The sequence below is a fragment of the Chelonoidis abingdonii genome, chromosome 20 (genome assembly GCF_003597395.2).
Source record: "Chelonoidis abingdonii isolate Lonesome George chromosome 20, CheloAbing_2.0, whole genome shotgun sequence".
NCBI classification, from domain to species: Eukaryota; Metazoa; Chordata; order Testudines; family Testudinidae; genus Chelonoidis; species Chelonoidis abingdonii.
Genome location: NC_133788.1, coordinates 7,377,179 through 7,400,950, shown reverse-complemented (window position 1 = coordinate 7,400,950; position 23,772 = coordinate 7,377,179). Strand labels below are relative to the sequence as shown.

At 44.3% G+C, this 23,772-nt stretch overlaps 1 protein-coding gene across 2 annotated transcripts in view; it reads left to right on the top strand.

Annotated features, from left to right (window-relative positions):
- The first annotated feature begins 2,526 nt into the window (after nucleotides 1-2,526).
- ATP2A3 (ATPase sarcoplasmic/endoplasmic reticulum Ca2+ transporting 3) overlaps nucleotides 2,527-23,772 on the top strand; it is a 90,729-nt gene continuing 69,483 nt past the window's right edge. The window contains exons 1-4 of one of the 2 annotated variants that reach the window (XM_075074052.1): nucleotides 2,527-2,544; nucleotides 4,236-4,318; nucleotides 15,148-15,252; nucleotides 16,149-16,287. In XM_075074052.1, the coding sequence (XP_074930153.1) occupies nucleotides 15,211-15,252; nucleotides 16,149-16,287 (181 nt within the window). In that variant the 5' untranslated portion in view covers nucleotides 2,527-2,544; nucleotides 4,236-4,318; nucleotides 15,148-15,210. The remainder of the gene's footprint in view (nucleotides 2,545-4,235; nucleotides 4,319-15,147; nucleotides 15,253-16,148; nucleotides 16,288-23,772) is intronic. The other variant, XM_032786971.2, reaches the window with a different exon arrangement.

Here is a 23,772-nt window from a genome sequence, read left to right as displayed (position 1 = left end):
AGGGAGCTCAGGGCATCTGTTGAATGAGTATTTGTAGGGGCCCAGAAGCGACTGATAGTAACATCAGTGACCCAACCAGTTGTAGGTATTGCAAGGTGGGGTTTAAGTGTAAAAAGAGGGGTGGGAGAAAGGGCTGATGACCAAATAAAATAGTCAAAATATATGATTGAAAGGTACTGGAGAGCAGTCTATAGCGAATACTGAGACCAGTATAATTAGTGACTTGTGCAAATTCACAGGTGTTTATGGTTACCTTGCCCTTCCATCCCTGTTTGTCTGCTCATCCACCTGTTGTATATTGTCAAAATGCTAGGCTGTAAGCTCTCTGGAACTGTCTTTGCACTACTTGTTTGTACAATGGCTATCATGATGAGGCCCTGATTTGAGACCTGAAGGTGCTACTGCAATAGAAATGATGAATAGTAAAAGTGGAGGTTGTTAGCACCAACTGGAGTTTGTATATTCCAGGCATATCAAAATACTAGTGAGATCGGTGGAGAGACAGGTGCCCATCTAAAAGAGATAGCAGGGACACTTGAACTATTTTCCCAGTAGTCTCAGCATTTCAGACACAGAGGAATCATATTTATTTTGAGCATCATCCAATCCTCTGGGAACATTAAACATATCTATATATATCTATATATCTATATATATAGGACCAATATCCAGAATGCAAGGGCCAGCCAGCTCCATCCATGTAGGTACAGCCCCCCAACCCTCCTCCTCCCCAGGCAGATGCATTAGAACTCTTCCAAACAATGGGCTTTCTGCCTAATGTTTTTCCTTAGGAGAAGAATTAGGAAGAACCTCTGCAAAGGGAACCTTCCAGGGGTCCTCCTTCCAGTAGGTTGTCTCCTGGGAGGAGCAATCTACTCTGAATCTTCCAAGCATACGTTGTAAAAATATAAGGAAAAATAGCCAGCAGACGTCCCGCGGGGGAGTAAATTCTGGTGAAGTCTGTGGCAAGTGTTCAGAGCTGTTTTTAAAAAGGAATTATATTATGGGTTAGTTCTGATTCATTCATGGCGTGTGGGCATGTGTACTGAACAGACTTACAGGGATTTAATCAGACACCAGCCAGCCAGGTGCATGTGGGGAGAATGGAATTCTCATTTGTATTTATTTCTAAGGAGGTTGCAAGTGTTCTAAAATAAGGTGAGGAAGGATGGTCTTGAAGTCAAGGCACTGGCCTAGGATTCAGCAGATATGGTTCAATTCCTGGATCCACCACAGACTTACTATGTGACCTTGGGTAAGTCACATAGTCTCAAAGTGCCTCAGTTCCCCTCTTTTAAAGTCATGATAATAGTTCTCTGTCTCACATGCATGTTGAGGATAAAATCTGTGTGCATATGTGAGACACACCAATGATATGCTAAAACCCATACAGACAAAGTGATATAAGACCAGAAGCTGGCAATGGGCCCTTGATGCTGGCAATGGGACTCCTTTCTGACAGATGGGATTTTGAAAAGTGTTGGTGTAATTCTGCTCCCATTGAAGTCAATGGTAAAACTCCCACTGGAGCAGTGTTAGGCCAACCTTGAGTTCTTTTAAAAATGTCACGTTTATCTTCTCTCTTGTACTCAAAGGAGGGAAAAACACAGAGCTAGTCTGGGAAGGAAAGTATAAGTGACAGAAATAAATAAATAAAATTAATTCCCTTCTGATCGGTTGACCTTCCTCCCCCTTCAGACAAAGGCAGACAAGCTACGCACTTTGTTAATCTCTGAAATGTTTAACCCATATAGTCTGTTAAAATATAATGCTTGTGAGAGGTATTGTAACTGACAACTCTTCTGATGTGGGACTGTTTTCAGTGCAAGCTGGATTTCCAAATGTCTCTTTCAGGCAAATGAGAGTCTATTCAGTATAATTAATAGTCTGTCAGGGAATGTGACTTTCTTGGATAACAGGGAGTTTTGGATAATTTAGGTTGAACTGTATGAACAAAGTGAGGGCTAGGCAGTTTAGTCTCTTGTCAGGGTTGTCAAGTTTGAAAGAAGATGTGTATTTTATTGAAATTCAGTAACCTCTGAATAATTCCAATCCTTTGCCTTCGCCTGGCTGTACTGTAATGGGGAAATGGAGACTGGGGTTCTGTTCTTTAAAATGAACGTTAGAAAGAGCAAAGGAGAAACGCGGAGACTATTGGGAAGGATTATCATGGGGTACAAAAGGAAATGAATTCTAGTTGGGTCTCTAAAGTGTATCGTGTTCTCCATGCAACCAGCGTCCTGGAGGCATCCTACATCTCACCTCTCTGCCTTAAGATTTGTTAGGGTGTCTCCTGTTGTGTTTGGAACATAGATGCCTTTTTTGCACCCCTTCCAAAGTTCTTGGGGCCTGAGGTGTGTGTGTACATGAGGACGTGTGGTTTTCACAAAGCTTTCTAGTCTAACCACTCAACCAGTTTGTTTCCAGTGCTAAATTCTTGTGTCTGTTTCCAGGTCAATAATATCTCTTCTTTTTCTTTTCTCTCCTACCGCGTCTGTTCCTTGGCATGTTGGTGGAAATCTGCAGAACTCCCTGCTGAAGAAGGTAGGTGGAATTATATTGACTCTGCTTTTTCTTTTTTTTGACTTGCCTTTCGCTCTTGGAGCATGTCGCTAGGTATTCTGGGAGGGAGCTTAGTGTCAGCCAGTCCCATGGAGACTGCTGGGCAGCTCACAGGGGACTTGATTCAATGCCCAGGGGAAGATTTTGCAGTGGAGAGAGTTGGAGGCCTAAGAGCAACCCCAGTTACATAAAGGCAAAACTTACCTGTATGAGGTGTAGGAGGGGAAAGCAAGATGACTTCACACTCTGGAGTGATGCTGTCTAGACTCTTGAGCTGAAAAATTGACCTTGAAAATTGTCTCATAAAGGAATTTTTTTACTTCTTGATCCTGGTACAGCAAATTATGGTAAAAGATCATTCTATGGAAATGTTAAAAAGTAGCTCTTGCACATACAGAGCATCCTGACCTACAGGGCATCCTACGCTAGACCAGCGCATGTCTCCTGTAATAATAGTCCTTTACACTTACATAGCCCCCTGTCACCTGTGTCCCCAAGCTTATACCCATTGTGCAGGTGAGTAACTTGAGCCCCCAAGAGGTTTAAGGGACTCCCTATGTGTCACATTGTGAGTCAGACATTCAGAAATAGAATGCAGGAGTGCTGACTTAGGTACAGAGCCTCAAAAGTATTTAGGTGCCTCACTCTCATTGATTTCAATGGGAGTTAGACTCTAAAGTACCTTTGAGGATCTAGATTGTAGCTCCCTGCTCTGACTGCTAGACTGTTCGCTCTCAGATAAAAAGGCATCTATTGTACACTGATTTGTTGGGGATTATGAAGCAGGGTGGTGTGATCCTTTTAAGTGTAAGAAGAATGGTTGTCTTCAGCACTAACCAGCATTTATACATCCTGTAATTCGAGCATGTGCAGTTTCCAACAGTACATGAATGAAGAGAAGGCGGCTGAATGTTAGTCTTTTTGGTTCAAAACATGTAAACAAAATTAGTTTGGAGGAGGATCCATGTCTGATGTTGATTAGATAGGTCATATTTTGGCTGTGAAAATCCTTCATGTTGGCCCTTGAAAGGTGAGTTCTGTTACCCCAGAAGTTAGAGCAATGCATAGCTCTGCAGTGGCAGAAAAACTTTGGGCTTTTCAAAGGGTGTGCGTGTCATTTCTTTTAAACCAAGGAAACCTCAGGTGCATCAGTTTTTAGTGCTATCCCTGTGGATAGGGCCATTCTGTCTAATAGCCATCTGTGATCGCCACCGGGAAACACTGCCTTGTTTCTTGGCTGTCTCCTTCCATCCCCATTTGTCTTCCGCTCAGCCCCTGGCAAGGGCTGTAATTCATGCTGGTGGAGTGTAGCATGATCCGGTCAGGCATCAGTATGGCTGCCACACGCTCACCTTTGGAGCTGAGCTGGCAATGATATGAGTCTTGATTCAGGACAGCACTTGGCATATGCTTTACTTTAGGCATGCGTTTCAGTCCCATTGACTTCACTGCAGCGTAGGCGCATATTTAAGTGCAGCCCTGAATAGGGATGCTTTCTTCAGTGAAGCCCAGAGTTAGTAATCCCAGTAATTTTAACGCAAGCATGTCCAACCTCAAAGCACAGCACAGCACAGCACCTTTGCACCCAAGCAGGCGTAGTAGCTTGAGCTCTCCCAAGTTCATTTTCAGCACCTGTGTAGCGCTTATGGTGCTTCTATGTTTTGTTTTGCTAGGAAAGTCACTCTGGGAGCTGGTGCTGGAGCAGTTTGAGGATCTCCTTGTGCGCATTCTTCTCTTGGCTGCTGTTGTGTCATTTGTAAGTATCCTTGTCTCCTCTCTCTGTGTGTGATGCTCCCAAATAAATACCAGTCAGCTCTGTCTGTGCTCTAAAAGCAAAGGTAGTGGTTGATACCCCCTCTATGCACTTGAAAAGGTCCTGACTGTAGTGGAACTGATGCTGCATCAGGGAAACGGGACTTGGGGGAAGTCTGTGCGGGTGAGTGAAAATACACAGAAAGGAGATATGGGGTGGGACTGTCAGGCACTCTCTTTGGAACCAAAGGACCAGCAGCAGCAAGATCTGCTGCAACCTCAGAGCTGCAGCAGCAGACGTGTGACTCAGATGGCTAGGGGGCAGAGGATTCCTAACCCAATATAAGTCTGCTGTGCCAAACGCACCGTAGTTTAGGGGATAAAATTTATCCCAAAAGGAGGTATGTCTAGACAGAGTATAGCACTTTAATCAGAACAGGTATATGGGATGCTAAGTGACTCTAGGTGCTTTACAAAACAGTTATACCAGCAGTGCAGCGACTGTGCAGATAACTGACAATAGCTTGCACACAGCTTTGATATTAGGGAATATTGATCAAGCCACTTATGTTATCCCAAAATTTCCTGAGTTCTTTAAATTTCACACTGAATTCTATTAGAAATGGGCAGACAGACCTCAGGAGTATAAATGCCACTAAGTGAGCCACATGTTATATGTTCAAAGCCAATCCCAATAATATCCACCAAATTAGAAACTCTACAGTATCTAGGTACCTTGAAACTTGGCCATTACCAGGTTGTCCCACTGAGTTTTTAGTGATGATTTGGCAAATTTAAACCTTTGATCCAGATAATTCATGCTGAAAATTCATGTCAGACTTCTAAAAAGCCACAGCTGTTTAGCTGCATATGTTTCACAGTGTGCAGTAATAAGTTCCTTCCAAACTATTTCGATAACTGCCCAGTTAGAAGACTGCGAGCTCATTCATTTAGTGTGGTATCGCTGTCTACTGGACTTGCGGCTCTCTAGCTAGTTCCTGCAGAACAGCAAAGTACTGTGGTATAGTGGGAGACAGTGCAGTCTAGAGGACAAGGCACTGCACTGGGAGTCAGGAGACACAGGCTATAGATCCAGCTCAACCACTGACCTGCTGTCTAATCTTGGATAAAGCAGTTCATCGTGATAGAGACATTCATTTTAAGGCCAGAACAGACTACTGTGACCATCTGGTCTGGCCTCCTACATAAACTTCCCCGAAATAATTCCTGCTTCAAGTCCTGATAGCTGTGGTTGGACTCAAGAATATCTTTTAGAAAAACACACTCTTGATTTTTAAAATATCCAGTGATGGAGAATCCACCACAACCTTTGGTAAGTCATTCCAGTGGTTCATTATCCTCACTGTTAAAAATTGTGCCTTATTTTTAGTTTGATTGTATCTAGAGTCAACTTGCACCCATTGGCTCTCGTTCTACTTTTGTCTGCTAGATTGAAGAGCCGTGTATTATCAAATTTCTGTTCCCCATGTGGGTATTTGTACACTGTGATCAAGTCAGCCCCAGTTGAATTTGAGATCGCGTTGTGCTAGATGCTGTACAAGCAAAACAAAATACCGTGCCTGCCCAAAGAGTCAACAATCTTGACTGCATGGAATTCAGGAAATACCATTATAAAGTGTGACTACAGCACAAAAGATCTATAATCAGTAGGAATTTTAACAGGAGTGTTAAAATCCATGTGCTGGAGGAGCCACAGCAGAAAGTATTTGGAGTTGCTCAGCGCTTAAGTTAAGCTTGTCCTTTCCTCCTCCTGTCTCGTCTCTTCCCCCCGGCTTAACCGCTGGAAGTTCAAGCTCTTTATATTGGCAGATCCAAGAATATGAGCTGCTCTGAGTGAGAATGGCAGGCAAATCAGTACATTTATTTAACCACATGAATGTAGAATTAATGTACCAGCATGTTTCTGAATAGGTGTTGAACAAGAGTAAAGGAGGACAGGATGTGTGTTTAAAGCAGTAGGCAAAGCTGCAACCAAAGGAAGGTTAATATGCAAAGAGACACACATGACATGAATAGATGTGGTAGTTTTTTGTGACAGCTGCAGAGGTTCTGCATTCTCTAAAGTCCCAGTTTAGCAATGCATTTAAGCATGTTGTCAGTGTAAGTATGTGCTTAAGTGCTTTGCTGATTTGGGGCCTGAGCAGCCTGCCTCTGAAGTTATTTGGGCAATCTCAGTTTTGAACCACCGATTCTCAACTTTATTCTCTTCATTGTTATCTTTTAATGGTCTCTTGTCCATTAAAACTTCCTTTTGCAGGCCATTAGCCTTGTGTGCAGACTCCAAGGCTAAGACAGAAAGTACCTATAATTCTGTCGCCTACACAGATTTTCCCCTTATTTCTTGCTAAAAGTTCTAAGCTACTGCATGAAAAGATCATAAGATTGTATTTAGCATCTCCCATTGAGCCCAGGTGTTGCTTAGTAGATGATGTTCTGCTGCAAGGCTTGTGTAAGAAACTAAATTCAGCTTCGGTTGTGAGTTGCGTGAAAACCGTTTTATCTAGAATGGGTACAATTAGCCACGGAGAGTCTGTCTTCGCTGCAGAGTTAACTTGGGCTCTTACTTGATGGTTGTCCCTAACCAAGCTTCTGTCCCACACAAAAACTTCTGACTTGAGTTTGGTGGTGCTTTCAGCCTGGACTAGCTGGCTATCCTGGATTATAGGCTAAAGCCTGAATGTTGCTTTTCACTCTGGCTGGTAACCAGTGGGGAGAGAGGCGAAACAAGTCGAGTGGTGGTGATCCTTCATTGTCTTCTCACAGTTCCCCTGTATGCCCAGAAGGACAGACAAGTTCTCCCATAATTCATTAGGAAAGAATCATATTGAGGCTCAGCTTACTGAAGTGCTAGAACCAAGGGACATACCCCCAGAAGTCCTCGTGACACATGGGGGAAGTACAGAGCCACTGTGGCCTCACTAACTTAAATGTGGCTTTATAGTGTGGCTGCTCACACCTGAGCTAAGCTGGCCTGGGTGCCCTGATCCATGTGCCAATCACTTGAGTTAATTCTGCAGTGAAGAAATCCTTAGTGCCAGGAAAAGCGTGCATGGGACAAAAAGAGTGGAGGGTTGTTTTTGATCTTCTGCGTAGCAGAAGATTCAATGACTTGTTCCGTTCTTCTCTTCTATTCTATTCAGGACTCTGTAAGGATGAGTGGACTGCGTTTTTGGAAGGGTAGGAAAGTAGTAGTTTGGGAAATCTTTGCAGCTTTACTTGTATACCTAAAAGAAAATATATTATTATTTGTTTGGTGAACAGACATTTTCATGATGTTGTGTGTGAACCTCTTTTTAAGTTGAATGAAGGGGTGGAAGTGGGCTGTTTCTCCTTGAAGAGCTGTCTATTGGAAGAGAGGGTGAAAGGATTTAGGACTGGGGGAATGGACAGGGATTCCAGGTATTATGGAGCTTGGTAGGGGAGAGAGACAAAAAAGACTGTTAGGGATGCACCTTGGCCATAGTGGAAAGAGATGAATAGAGTCATTGAGTGCTGGACTTTGGGTCTCCATGGGGAGATGCAGAGCTAGTCTACTGTTTCTCCCGACTAGCTGGATCAGAAGGGCCTATGGAGCTCCAGCTCTGGTACATAAAAGGCTTGAGTGGCTTTCTGAAGACGAGAGATCTAGAGGGAAGGATGTGAAGCCTGGCTGAGAAAATGCCCTTTTTTATGTTGGCAAGTACAATCCTGTGGCAGGGCTATAGTTAAGAACACAGGCAGAGTGCAAGAAAGAGGGTGAGGCTTATTTTTAAACAATGCCCGGTGGTGTGATGATGTGGGAACTCTGCCTGTTCACAGGTTATGTCGGTCATTAGAGGTGAGACAGGGAACTTCTAATAGAAGTGAAGCTTATTTTAAAATCCCACACATTAATCAACATTCCGATCTAAACAGCAGGGACCAAATCCATGCATCTTGTCTGTATCAAGGAAGGAGGAGTCCTGAAATTGTTTACAAAATCTGTTCGTTTGGACCCTCTTGCTTTGAAATAAAGCCTCTCTTCACAGTTTAATGTCTGGGTGTCTCAAAGCCACTTTAATGCTAGTCAGAGGCATTACATTTTTAATTAAAAAATCCAGCGTTTTACATTATTTTTCTCCAGCTAGATTCTTGAGTTGGAATTTCAGCGTTATGCCATTGTGTGTAGGAGTTGCTCTTACACCTGCTGTTAGCTTAGTCGAGCCTGTTCTGTTTAAAAAGACTATTGATGCCAAAGTCATGAGTGAATGAGAGTTTGAGATATTGAAGCAAACTCCACTTTCTCACTGTTGTGAATTCTGTCCTATTAGGGAAGGGATTTAATGGCATGGTTGAGTCTAATGCTATTTGGAATGTATAAATTTATCTTCTCTTTAAACCTCTACTGCAGAAAATGTTGTGATATCAGCCAAGAAGCCCTGACTGCTATTGGGGTCCCATTATGGCACAAATGCATAGTAAGACGGTCTCTGTTCTGAAGAGCTTGTATAGACAAGACATCAGAGGGTGGGAGGAGAAACTGGCACAGATGAGGGAAGTGACCTGTCGCAGAGCTGGGACTAAAACCTAGGTCGTCTCTTCTGTCTTATCCACTAAACAATGTGCCTCTCCAAAATGTAGGGTGTAATTTACTTGACACCAATACCAAAATGTAGTATTTATTTGCTCTATACCTTAATATGGTGCGTATTTTTGACGATTTCAGTGTGGAAGTGTAGATTCTAGTGGACATATGAATGGCTTTCGTTATTCTTCGCTATTATGGAGTACTTATTCATCCACAGATCCCAAATCACTTTAGAAGGGTGGCTATGTAGATCATCTCCACCTTAGAGATGAGGAAACGTCTTGCTGCTAGAGAAAAGAAATTTTAGACTGATTCTGAGCACCCACAATGTAGCTTGATGTCTGTGGATCATGACAGATTTTCTTTAATGACATAGCTATTGTGGGGCCATGTGCCTTTCAAGTTGAGGTTTCAGCTGTCACTACAAGTGATCCTCCAAAAGCTTGGCATGCTTATCTGACCTCACCCAAAATTGTTTAGGCATGCAAGCAGATTACATGGTTTAGCAGTTAGATCAGGGCACAAGAATTCAGAACTCCCTGGTACTGTTCCTGGTTCTGCTCTGACTTGCTGAGAGATCTTGGGAAGTCATTTCACTTCTTTGCTGCAATTTCCCTCCTCCTGTGAGGGTACTGTGAAGTGCTGCAGGGCACTGTAAATGTGCAAAATGTTGTTTGTTCAAAATTGAAATGGCAGCCTTATGACAACAGGTTTTTTGGTGAGATTTCTAGTACTTCCTGGACAGCTTGGAAACACCCCCATAACAGCTTGTATGGGCAATTTTGGCACAGAAATGAAAAATGGGAGCGCTGGGTGGATTTGGTTTGGGCTTGGGTTTTGGGAGTAGGATTTATAGTTGGTTGGTTGTTAACTCTACCTATCACCTTTCCTCTCAGCAAGACTGGTAGATCTTTAAGAGGAGTCTCTTCTCTCTCCATTCTCCCCTCCCCCCCCCCCCCTTTAATTTTTCCGGAGTGGAATGTTGATTCATTTGCAGCTCCTCTTGCCAGATGCAAAGTGTACTCTGTAACTGAGGCATGTATGCAAACTCGCCCTGGCGGTTCACAGATTCTGAAGCTTTACTAATGTGTAACCGTCCTCCCAATGACCTCTCCCACATCTGTTGTTGTTCTGAACAAATATATAGTGAATCAGCACAAAGTCCATACATTAGTATAGCAGTTGGTCTATACAACACAGAGTAATCTGAATGCTGGCACTCTTGCTGACTCACTTAAGCTGTGTCTACACTACACAGCTTTTAGCGACATGGAGGGTATGTCTACATTATGGGATTATTCGATTTTACATAAACCAGTTTTGTAAAACAGATTTTATAAAGTCAAGTACATGCGGCCACATTAAGCACATTAATTCGGCAGTTTGCATCCATGTACCGAGGCTAGCATCGATTTTCGGAGCATTGCACTGTGGGTAGCTATCCCGTAGCTATCCCATAGTTCCCTCAGTCTCCCCTGCCCATTGGAATTCTGGGTTGAGATCCCAATGCAAAAACAGTGTCATGGGTGATTCTGGGTAAATGTCGTCACTCAATGCTTCCTCTGTGAAAGCAACGCGGCAGACAATCATTTTCGCACCTTTTTCCCTGGATTGCCCTGGCAGACGCCATAGCATGGCAACCATGGAGCCCGTTTTGCCTTTTGTCACTGTCACCGTATGTGTACTGGATGCTGCTGACAGAGGCGGTACTGCAGTGCTACACAGCAGCATTCATTTGCCTTTGCAAGGTAGCAGAGACGGTTACCATCCCTATTGCACCGTCTGCCATGCCATTGTAAATTGGCGATGAGATGATGGTTATCAGTCGTTCTGTACCATCTGCTGCTGTCATGGGTGCTCCTGGCTGGCCTCGCTGAGGTCGGCCGGGGGGCGCATGGACAAAAATGGGAATGACTCCCCGGGTCATTCCCTTCTTTATGTTTTGTCTAAAAATAGAGTCAGTCCTGCCTAGAATATGGGGCAAGTGTACTAGAGAACCAGAGAGCACAGCGCTCCAGTGTCAGAGCCCCAGAGATCCCGCAGAAATGATGAGCTGCATGCCATTCTAGGGTGCCCCTGCAACAACCCCACCCATTGCTTCCCTCCTCCCCACCCTCCTGGGCTACCGTGGCAGTGTCCCCCATTTGTGTGATGAAGTAATAAAGAATGCAGGAATAAGAAACACTGACTTTTTAGTGAGATAAAATGAGGGGAGGCAGCCTCCAGCTGCTATGATGATAGTCCAGCCTCCCCTGCTATGATAGTACAGTACAGAATCTTTTCTTTAGACATGAAAGGGGGGGGCTGATGGAGCTCAGCCCCAGTTGCTATGATGAGGACGGTTACCAGCCGTTCTGTACCATCTGCCGGGAATGACCGGGAGTCATTCCATTTTTACCCAGGCGCCCCCGGCCGACCTCACCGAGGCCAGCCAGGAGCACTCACGGGCTGATGATGAGGATGGATATCAGTCATATTGTACCTGTCTGCTGCCATTGGGAAGGGGATGCTGGTGTTCAGTGCTGCAGCACCCCGTCTACCAGCAGCATGCAGTAGACATAGGGTGACATTGAAAAAAGGCGAGAAACATTTTTTCCCTTTTCTTTCACGGGGGGGAAGGGTGTAAATTGACGACATATACCCTGAACCACCCGGGAAAATGTTTTTGACCCTTCAGGCATTGGGAGCTCAGCCAAGAATGCAAATGCTTTTCGAGACTGCGGGGACTGTGGGATAGCTGGAGTCCTCAGTACCCCCTCCCTCCCTCCATGAGCGTCCATTTGATTCTTTGGCTTTCCATTACGCTTGTCACACAGCACTGTGCTGTGGCCTCTGTCTATCATAGCCTGGAGATTTTTTCAAATGCTTTGTCATTTCGTCTTCTGTAACGGAGCTCTGATAGAACAGATTTGTCTCCCCATACAGCGATCAGATCCAGTATCTCCCGTACGGTCCATGCTGGAGCTCTTTTTGGATTTGGGACTGCATCGCCACCCGTGCTGATCAGAGCTCCACGCTGGGCAAACAGGAAATGAAATTCAAAAGTTCGCGGGCTTTTCCTGTCTACCTGGCCAGTGCATGAGTTCAGATTGCTTTCCAGAGCGGTCACAATGGTGCACTGTGGGATACCGCCCGGAGGCCAATACCGTCGATTTGCGGCCACACTAACCCTAATCCGACATGGCAATACCATTTCAGCGCTACTCCTCTCGTCGGGGAGGAGTACAGAAACCGGTTTAAAGAGCCCTTTATATCGATATAAAGGGCCTCGTTGTGTGGACGGGTGCAGCGTTAAATCGGTTTAATGCTGCTAAATTCGGTTTAAATGCGTAGTGCAGACCAGGCCGGATGTGTCACCACTGCCGTGCTGCTAAATGTCGCGCAGTGTAGCTGCTGTTTGTCAGCTCTCCTGCCAACAAAAAACTTCTACCCCAATGAGTGGTTGTTTGCGTTGTCGGCAGGACAGTGCTCCTGCTGACAAAGTGCTGTTCACAGTGGCACTTGTCGCGGCCAAACTTTTGTCATTCAGGAAGGGGGGGAGGGGGTTCTAATACCTCTGAAAGGCAAAAGTTCTTTCGTTCAATTGCCAGTTAGACATAGCCTTAGAAACTATAGCACTGATTCTCAACATATTAGTGGTGCCTGGTACTGTACTGTGTCACTGATGTCACATACTTTCAGTGGTGCCTAGAAACTACAGTGTTGGCCGCACTAGAAATGTCTAATATCACAGACTTTTTAGATGCTCTCTGGATAATATCTTCTTCCCTGTGGAAAAATACAAGTGGCTATCTCTTTAAGGCATGTTGTCAGGCCAGATTTGCCCCCATATTTAGATTTGGTGCAACTGAGCTTTAGAAAACCTGCTCTTGTGATTGACCTTGGTGTGTGTTTGTTTTTTCTTTTATGGTGGTTCTTTCTTTGAATGCAGAAAACAACAATTTAGGGCCTGCGTTAAGAGAACGATGTGCAGGTTAGGCAACTGTATCATGCTCTGTTGCACCTATTTGGTTTTGCTGTTGAATGAGGGACTTTCCTGTAAAGACTCCAGGTGGCATGTCTGAAAAGCTAAAGCAGTCATAGGATCTCAGGACCTGACTTTGAGAAGGATTGTTGGCACAAAAGTGCGTGTCCATTTGCATGCCCGATTTCTACCTCTGACTGCCTGTGTGATGGCAGCAAGTGCACATGCTAGTGACCACATTCAGCTGGTAGTCGGATGTGCAGTACTTGAAAACCAATCCTGACATTTGGGATTCTAAATGACAGAGTTTCTGTGAAACCTGCACGCAGTGCTGGGGATTTTAGTTGGACTTTCAGCTTTGGCCCTCATCTTCCTTGCTTCAGTCAGCTAAACTCCAGGCTTTTGTAAAATCAAGACAATGTGGGGAGGGCGGGGTGTCTGTGTGTGTGTGTGTGTGTGAGAGAGAGAGGCTGATGTAACTGGAAAGGGAACTCTGTAAACATAACTAGGATGTCACAGCTACTTTCTTGAGGTATAATCACTAATTCAGTGTCCCTCTGCTCTCAAAGGTGCTTGATTCTCAGGCATTTGTTTAGTTAAACACAAATGATTACACATCTGGATGTACTATCTCGGTCAGCAAGCTGTGAACTCGTGTTCTGACTCCTAAACTGCTTCTGACTGATTTTAAGTGCCATGCCTATTAGGGACCCTTCTCTCCCACTCTGATGGAACTCACCTGACTCCCTTTACTAGATTCTCCACTCCGATGAGTATGGGGGCCATACTACATATACAGCTCCACTTTCCTTAGTGGATAGTTGCCTTACATCCCCAGCTACCTCATGAATTGGTTTGCTGGAACATAACAGCAGAGCCCAGAGTCATGCACCAGAGTTATTTACTGGCTGAGACGAGGAGAGGGGGCAGGTTATGCATAGATGTGGAAGGAACAGATTTTAATCAGTATGTATTGAGGTTCCTTGATTTCTCACTCTTCAAAACCCAAAGGGGAGGGGAAGTTCCATAGCTGCTAATCAAGAATACAGAGAGGAAAGGTAGAAAAATTTATTATGTTCTACTTGGTAAATACTTTGTGATTTACGCAACCCTGGCTCAGGCTGAAGTTAAAAGGAGTCTTGCCATCAACTTCAGTGGGCTCTGGATCAAGCCCATGGTGCACACTGCTGTTGTCACTTCTATTTTTCTCATGTGAGAAATCTCATGTAAAATAAAACTTTGATATGCTGCTATTTCTGAATCCTGACTTGCACCATCATAACATTTTGAATAAGAAGCTTTTAGTGTCTTTATCTTATTTTCTGCTAATGCAAAACCTTAAGTGGATAAAGAGAGAATCTAGGGGAAAAATAAACAGATCTGCTGGAATTCATTGAAAATAACCCATACAATATCGATTGCTTCCAAGCCCAAACATAGGTCAGTGAAGCATAATGTGAACTGTTCATGAGCTGGTGAGCTAACAAACTGGTTTCCAGTCCACTTGAATAAGCGACCATCTGACAAATCTCTGACCATCTCCCACCCTCTCTGCTTTGTCATTTTGTAATAATGGCATTCCATATCAGCTGGTAATTGCCTCATGAAAATGACCTGTGATCACGCCACACAACGGTTGATCAAATCCTGGGCAGCTGTATTTTAAGCCTGACTGTGCACCTCAGGACTGCTGGCAAGAAAACCAGCTTGCCTTTTAATTGTCCTTCAGCAGTTCTAGGTGGGACTGGTTTCTAATAGGAGGAATTGCAGATGTCCCTCCCGAAAGATCAACATGGGAATGGAAACCTCTGATACATACACGCCTTTGAATGAGCTGACATTTGAATGCTTTATAGTGTTGTTGTGGCAATGTTGTGATCTTGGCATACAAATGCTTTGACAAGCAGCTCAAGGGACTGAAAATATGGGCATGAGGGATTTTTTTCACACCAGCACTTGTGCTTTTCTCACCTGGTCATCTGATTCATAGCTCTGGGTGCCTCAGGGCTGTAAAACCCTAATCCAGTTAAGCTACTTTGGCAGGGGCTTAACTTTTTAAGCACCTGAGTGGTCCCATTATGTTGACTGCAGTGGAAGCAATCGTGTGTTTTCAGTCTAAGCACATGCTCAGATACCTTGCTGAACCAAGGCATCTAACACTAATTGCATTCACACCCATGATGAAGGGCCTGATCCAAAGCCCAGGGAAGGCAAAGAAAGGCATGCCTCTGGCTTCAGTGGTGTGAGTGATGCCCTAAACAGCTAGCAGTTCCTAGTTACACTGTGTCTTGCCACCCTGCAGATCCTGGCCTGGTTTGAAGAAGGTGAAGAGATCACTACTGCATTTGTGGAACCAGTTGTCATCATGCTGATTCTCCTAGCCAATGCTGTTGTGGGGGTGTGGCAGGTACATAACCACTTTTATCTCCCTTCTTTAATTCTTACAAGCACTGAGGTTTGTCTGGGGGCAGTGAAACTATTGGCCAGGCACCTGGAACTGTACAACCTGCATGAATGAAGCCCTGGCTATTTACCTGCACAAATGGAAACTCATGAGTTGGAACCATGTGCTAGGTTTGCACTGCAGCGTTAACTCGAGCTCCCTACAATCCAATTTATTCTTTTTCGAGCTAGCCAAGCTCAAGTGAGAGTGGTCCATTTTGATGTAGTTCCAAAATACTAATGCTCCTTTGCATGTTCAGAGCACTTCCCATGCAAGAACCTCAAAGCGTTTTCCAAACACTCGCTCACTAAGGTCCGCGACTGTAGTTGCTCTAGGCAAGCATTAACCCCTATGTCACAGAGAAACTGAGGCAAGTCTGGGTTCAATGACTTTTTCCTATGGGCTCAGAGTGAGTCCGTAGCAGAGTTCAGTCTAGAAATCAGAAATCCTGAGACTCCATTGTTCTAACCATTAACAACTCTACCAGTTCCTCTCAGAGGGTTCCATGCTTCTTTGCCTCTGGCACATCTAAGACTCATCACAAAATGTAGTACTTCATATACTGCTTTGAAGCCATTCACTACCCCTCCCTGTCTGACGCAGGTAAACATGTTTTCCTTTAGCCATGGGGACAATGAGGCATAGCAAGGTTAAATGACCTGCCCAATACCACAAGACAAATCAACTTCAAAGCCAAGATTAGAATTCAGGAGTTCCTGGCTCCCAGTCCCTTGTTCACACAACTAGTTCATAGCTCTGTCTAGGCAGCTGAATAGGGAAGGGCTGATTATCAACAGCTGCTCCTCCCCGCCCCCAAACGGTACAACTGCCTGAAGCTCTGCTGCACACTGTGTTTACAGGAGAGAAATGCGGAGAGTGCTATCGAAGCCTTAAAGGAATATGAGCCAGAAATGGGAAAAGTGATCCGTGCTGACAGGAACGGAGTCCAGAGGATCCGGGCTCGAGATATTGTTCCTGGGGATATTGTGGAAGTGGCAGGTATGCCAATGATCTCTCTTCCTCCCCTCCCCCACACCCATCTCCTTGGCTGTATGCATAGGTTTGAAAACATCCTGCTAGGCTATGGGTTAGTTTTCTAAACTAACCCCCACCCTGAGTGAGTTTAGAACTGAACTGAAAATGCAGTGAAACTCAACCATCACCCTGGTTCTTTGGTTTTGAGCAACTTTTGTTTGAAGCAGCCCTGTCACGGAATAGTGAGCTGAAACAGGAACCGCTCCAGCATTGTGTGCTGCCTTAAACTGAATATCCAGCACTGTGCCGACTCTGCTCGTCTGAAGTAAGTTAGGCTTTGGTCTGCATGGCTTTCCATGAAAGAAAATGGTCTCTCTTAAGGGCTGTGAGATAACAGTAGCCATCTTGGGGTGGAAAATGAAGCCCTCATGTGCTTTTATTTTTGCATGTCTAAATTCAAAGCATGCTAAGATTGGGAAGGAGAGATGAAGAAGAGACCTCTGAGTGATAGTGGACATCCAGTTAGACATGGGCTTGCAATGCCATGTGGCACCAAAAGGTGCTAGTAGGACTTTAGGCTGCAGACCCAGAGGCATTGCACCAGGAAGCAAAAGTGTGAGAGTTGTTCTCCATGTGGCTCTGGGGACGCCACATCTGGAGTAATAATACTTAGATTTTAGATCCCTGAGCTGTGTTCAAGGGAAGATGAGTATCATTATCCTTGTTTTACAATTGGGAAACCAGACACAGAGAAGTGAAGTGACTTGTCCAAAGTCAGGGAATGTGGAACCCAAGTATCTTGACTCCCAGTCCCGTATCCAAAAGAACATAAGCTGTCATGGGATAAGAGGGAAGGTCCTCTCGTGGATTGTTAACTGGTTAAAAGATAGGAAACAAAGGGTAGGAATAAATGGTCAGTTTTCGGAATGGAGAGGGGTAAATAGTGGTGTCCCCCAGGGGTCTATTCTGGGCCCAGTCCTATTCAACATATTCAGAAATGATCTGGGAAAGGGGGTAAACAGTGAAGTGGCAAAATTTGCAGATGATAAAAAACTACTCAAGATAGTTAAGTTCCAGGAAAACTGTGAAGAGTGACAAAGGGCTCTCACAAAACTGTGTGACTGGGCAACAAAATGGCAGATGAAATTCAGTGTTGATAAATGCAAAGTAATGCACATTGGAAAACATAATCCCAACTATACATATAAAATGATGGAGTCTAAATTAGCTGTTACCACCCAAGAAAGAGATCTTTTGCATCATTGTGGATAGTTCTCTGAAAACGTCCACTCAACATGCAGCAGCAGTTCAAAAAGCAGACAGCATGTTGGGAACCATTAAGAAGGGGTTAGATAATAAGACAGCAAATATCATATTGCCTCTATATAAATCCATGGTACACCCACATCTTGAATACTGCGTGCAGATGAGGTCGCCCCATCTCAAAAAAGATGCATCAGAATTGGAAAAGGTACAGAGAAGAGCAACAGAAATTATTAGGAGTATGGAACAGCTTCCATATGAGGAGAGATTAATGAGACTGGTACTTTTCAGCTTGGAAAAGAGATGATGAAGGGGGGATATGATAGAGGTTTATAAAATCCAGGCTGGTGTGGAGAAAGTAAATAAGGAAGTCTTGTTTATTCCTTCTCATAACGCAAGAACTAGAGGTCACCGAATGAAATTAATAGGCAACAGATTTAAAACAAATAAAAGGAAGTATTTTTTCCACACAATACAGTCAACCTGTGGAACTCTTTGCCAGTGGATGTTGTGAAGGCCAAGACTAAAACAGGGTTCAAAAAAGAACTAGATTCGTTCATGGAGGATAGGTCCATCAATGGCTATTAGTGAGCTATTCCTAACCTCTGTTTGCCAGAAGCTGGGAATGGGTGACAGGGGATGGATCACTTGATGACCTGTTCTGTTCATTCCCTCTGGGGCACCTGACATTGGCCACTGTCAGATGACAGGATACTGGGCTAGATGGACCTTTGGTCTGACCCAATATAGCTGTTCTTATGTTCACACCTGCCGCCCAACAACGCTAAAAGGAAAGACCACCCCACAGCACCTCTCAGTACCTTCTTACAAATGTGCAGACAATGCAAGTGTAATATTTACATGAGCTGGGTTTTTAATGTCTTGGGAAATATTATTTGTTCTGTCTATGTGGGCTGGAATCCTTGGTAATTTTGGTTTGTTATTCATGGAAGACAAGTAGTGCAGGGGCAAGAGAGGCTGAGGGGAAAGCGTTGGCTTGCGAGCACTGGGGAGACTTGTGCTTTTGGATCTGGGTTTGGGTAGCTTCTATCTGCATTTGTGTAGTTCATCCTATGGCTTATCCTCCTGTCCCTCCTCTTATTTGTAGCTATATTCCAACTGCATTGAGCGATCTATATATTTATTGACTTTCAGGGACATCACAAAGATCAGTGAGTTCATCCTCACTGTGTCCCTTGTACTGTCCCCATTCTATGGATGCAGAAGCTGAGGCACAGAGATACCCAAAGGTCATACAGCCAGTATGTGGCAGAGACAGGAATACAACCCAGGTTTTTTGGGTCTCAGTTCAGTCCTTTAATCCTTCCTGTCCCCTACTCCTCTGAGCAGAGCCAGCCAGAATCTAGTCCTACAGGACTCGTTGTAGGATTGTGTTCTTTACCTTTCAATATTGAAGGCTCTGTTGGAGGATTAAATAAAAATCATTTGTTCTTCAGGCTCGCTATGGTGGTATTTATATTGATTAAAATTCAGGGTTTGCTAAACCACACCCCTCCCCAAAATGGCACATTTCAATTAGCCAGCAAAGATTTTTTTTTAAACCCACTCTAAGCCTCCAAATCCCTCAGATTCATCTGCTCTTCTCGACTTTGTGGACTTGCTAGTGGAAAAATGCTGTGGTTCCTTGTGCACTAATCCAATTCTTTGTTAAGTCTTCCTGTTATACTTCATCTGGAAGATAGATATATCTAAAAATAATGCACAGAGGATAAAGGAGATGATCATGGGCCAGCCCCTCAGCTGGTGTAAATTGGCATAACTCCAGAGTGCAGCTACATCGATGAACACCAGCTGGGGCTCTGGCCTGAGGTTAGCACAAACTGTCTTTGAACTGTGTATGAATAAAGAACTCCGATTTGGTCACATGTAGGGTGATGTCTGATTCTGCTTGGTCTGAAGACATAGATGGTTGTCTAGATGGTGTTCGGGCGGTCTCCTCTGTATTCTCTGTGGGGCGGGGGGAGAACAGGGCATCAGGGATGTGAGCAATGGGTAAAGGGTTCCTCATTCTAGGCTCCGCTCATCCAATCTGGTTTTCTGGGGCGGTTCTTTGGGAAAAACAGGTCAAGGCAGTTTTTCAGCTCCACAAAGCTCCCTTTCTGTGTGGGCAAAGTGAGCCCATGGGGATTGGCTGGCCAAGATGCTCTCTGGAAAAGGGAGGCTCGTGTCTTCCTCGAAAAGAACAAATTGTAAAATGCAGCTGTCGCAGGCCAAACAGCTCAAGGATTTTTCCACCAGGGGAAAATGTCTCGGCCAGGCCTGCCCCGTTAGGCTCTCGAGCCGTGTGGTCTGGCTGTGTCTGTGGGATTTTAGGAGAATGCTGACTTGAGCAGTCAGAAGTCATTAAAGTACTTGGTGCTGAAAGTGGGCAGCTGCTCATCTTGGGCCCTGTCTCTATCTGTCTCCTCCTTTGCCCCCAGGAGGAGCACAGACCCACCTCTTCGCTGGAATAAAAAGAATTAAGCTGTTTTTTCTTGAACAAGAATTTCAGAAAGAGAACTTGAAATAAACAACAAAGAGAAATTAAATCAGGGTATATTGGACTGTGAACTCTTTGGACAAGGAGATCTTTTGTATTATGCTTGTTTACAGGCCTGGCACAATGGCACCCTGATCCCGAACTGGAACCTTGTAGCTGCTACTGCAATACAGATTATTGTTTTATCACTACCCTAAACTCCCTGTCCCTACCTGCCTTTCACCATCCTTTTAGCCTGCTAGCAACTCCCTTCCCCTCTAACTACGTAGGGCAGTTAGTTAAACACCATCATGATGCCTCCCCCCGAATTATTGCATGCATATGAGCTGCTGATTTTTTAATTTTTTTGTTTGATGTTGATGGTGTAATTAAAACAAAAGTAGTGGAGAAACAGCTGAGCCGTTGTCTGGGGATTCATGATTTAACTGAGACAGACTTAGCAAATTATAATACCTAGCAAGTATGCTGTCAGATTGCAAATACAAGAGTGTGTGAATCTAGCATGAGCGCCAGCTCAGCTAACTTTAGGGCCTAAGGGGGCATGATTGACACTGCTGTGTAAAATGACACACATCCTTAAAGGCTGGTAGCTGACACATTTGCACATCTAAAGGGGGAACATATGTATATGCTACCTAGGACCAAACTCCAGTATTTTTTCCATTGGCAGTGGCATCTATGTGATGGTTGAGGAGGAGAAAGTGAAAACCATAGTTACCTTACCAGTTATTAAATGCTGTGCTATGATATGGAGGAAGGGGGAATGGTATGTGTGAGAGAGAGATTCTTTCTTGACCCCTGTTGCAATTAGCTGATGCCCTGAAAGGTGATATTTGATTACCCCAATTTAGAAAGTAAAACAGTGCATTCTGCTTTTGATCCTAATCCATGCCACCATATTTAATGCTCTGATCTCCTGCAGTAGTGAATTCCATTGGCTTTGGCTAAGTTTTCCAGGCATCTGCATGCCCTGTTAATGAGGCGATTCTATCCCTGAGTGAGTAACCGTGTGTGCGTGTGGTGGTTCTGTCTCTGAGTGAGTAACCCGTGTGTGTGTATGTGTCAGAAAGAGAGAGGTTGGGTGTAATCTATGGAGGACAGATGAGTGGGAGGTTGGAAGACTGAGATTAATGCAAACTGTGTGTAATTAATTGACTTCATTTTTTAAAAGATTTGTTGTTGTTTTTTCAAAGCTTGGGATCTACCAAGGGAGAAAAACCCCAAATTGATGATGGAATGACTGTCAATTTTAAAAGGGAAAACAATGCTTTGATAACTTAGAATGACCGTGCTCTCTCTCTCTCATTTTTGCCATGATTGTGGAACATTAAACTTTAACTATCAGCTCATCATGGTGAGCCATTGTCGCAGCCCTTCCTTGGCCCATGGGGGAATGGGGAGGAGGTCAGCACCCCCTGATTTCCCTTTTTGGATTGTGACTCCAATAACAGCAGGTAGAGCAGGGGCAATGTGCCAGAAACTCCCTGTTCTGCAGCCCTGTGGGTGGGGAAATGGGAGCAGCCTGGGCTCTGCCTCCACCGCTCACTGGTGAGAGTTAGCTGATCAGGAGCATAGGAGAGAGCAAATTGCAACCTGAGAAAGGGGTGAAGTAGCTTAGTGAAGGGTTTAAAATCATTAAAATCATTGCCTGGTGGGTAAAATGAAGAACAGTTTAAATAGCATTAAATATGGCGTTTTGGTTTGCCTTTGTAGCAGATTTCTTAAAGCTGGCCTCAGCTCTTCTTTCCCAGGCTGTCTAAATATGGTAGATTGCCTGTCTCTTTTGAGGGTGGGGGAGGAGAGAGGTGTTAAAGTTCATGTTAGAAATTAACATAAATACTGGTGCAGAGAGCCAGGATGTCCCTGTGGTTAGGCCACTAGCCTAGGAGGTCAGAGTTCAAATCCCTGCTCCACCACAGACTTCCTGTGTGACCATGGACAAGTCACTTAGTCTCTCTGTGGTTCAGTTCCCCATCTGTAAAGTGAGGATCATGGCATTACGGGGAACAAATACATTAAAGATTGTGAGATCTTCAGGTGCTGTGGTGGTTAGGGCGATATAACTACCTTATAACAACGGCAAAGTGATAACTGGCAACACGTTTGATAAGGCGATTCATTGCCCATGCTATTGACAATGATCTTCATCCTGCTACTGTTATTCATGCTGAGTAATACTTTATTCTACAAGTCCCACTAAAATCAGTGCCTACTGTCTACTACGTGTACATAAGTACCTACCACAGTGTGACCCTGGTCTCTCAGCTGGAGTTTCTAGGAGCTGCTGAAGTGCAAAATCAAAGATTGGCTTGAGCCATCCCTGGCCACAGGACTTTTTGCTGAGTACTGCAGAGAGAGGCAATCTCCCTTGTGAGATTTACTAACCAATTCTGACCACTTGATGCCAATGTTGTTCCCATTTTTCTTGTTCCCATCCATTACGTTCCCATTTTCTTGTGCCCGAGCCACGTCCGTTCATTGGCTTCAGGCAAACTTTTTTCCTTTGGCCTTCACCACAGTGGAAACTTGCAGCCTTTGATTTAGTAATGATTAACTTCTATTTAGTAGCTGTCTAAGGACAGTTGATGCCTGGAAGCAAAACAGCCCCTTGCTAGCACAGGGAGAAGAAAGTTTGTGTGTTTTAAATAAATAAGCTAGTTATAAATCTCTCATCTGAATGAGCCTTAACTGTTACCAACCCAGTGGAAAAAACTCACTAGGCAGGTTGCAGTGCAGGCTAGAGGCTGATCCTGTCTTCATGAAGCTAGTTCAGTTCCCACCCAGCGATTGGCACCATTGGCAACCTCAGAGGATTTAAAGATGTCCGTTCTTTCTCAGCACGCAAGGCAGGTCCAGCAAGGTCAGCCCAGAGGCTCGTGGCATAAGCTCTGACCCCTGCTCTCTGGGATCTATCACTATAGTATAGATGTACCTATTCTCTTCAGATCCTGCTAATAAATTTTAGTCCCCACAGATGGTAATAGATTACATCTCACAAATATCAGAGGGGTAGCCCTGTTTGTCTGGATCTGACGAAGTGGGTATTCACCCACGAAAGCTCATGCTCCAATACTTCTGTTAGTCTATAAGGTGCCACAGGACCCTTTGTCGCTTTTTACATCTCACAAATAGATGACCCTTTCGTGTAAGGGGAGTAGAGCACTTTGGTATATCTTAAAGATGGTCAATCTATATGGATGTTGTACGTGTGTGAATAAAATCTCTTGCCAAGGGGGGTTTTGGTTCTCATTATCTTGCATTCTTTGATTCAGGGATACAGAAATAGCAGTGGTGCTGCCTGGTCATTAGGAAATACATAGAGGCAAGGAGCATGAAGGAGCATGACTCCTCTAGTGTGGGGGCAGTTATACCTGTATAAAGGTGCCTCTTCCGGGATAGCTTATTCCTATACGTTTAGGGGAGTAAGCTGTACAGGTATACAACGACTTTATACACACATAACCATGTCCACACTAGATGGTAGCACTGTTTTAATGACATCAGTTTCTAAACCAATATAGATGTAGCACAAAAATGGTAGGTAGACAACCGACAAGATTTTTGGAGGCGGTTATCTCGAGATGAATCAGGTACCTGAGTATGCAAATAGGTAACACTGGTCTACAATTTTTGAGAAGTCATCTGCTTCAGAGATAAAATGTGGTATTTATTATGTATTTTGATGTGCTGAATTCAAATATGACAATTAAAGCAACTGATTGGCTACTGTTTCTAAGATATTTAAG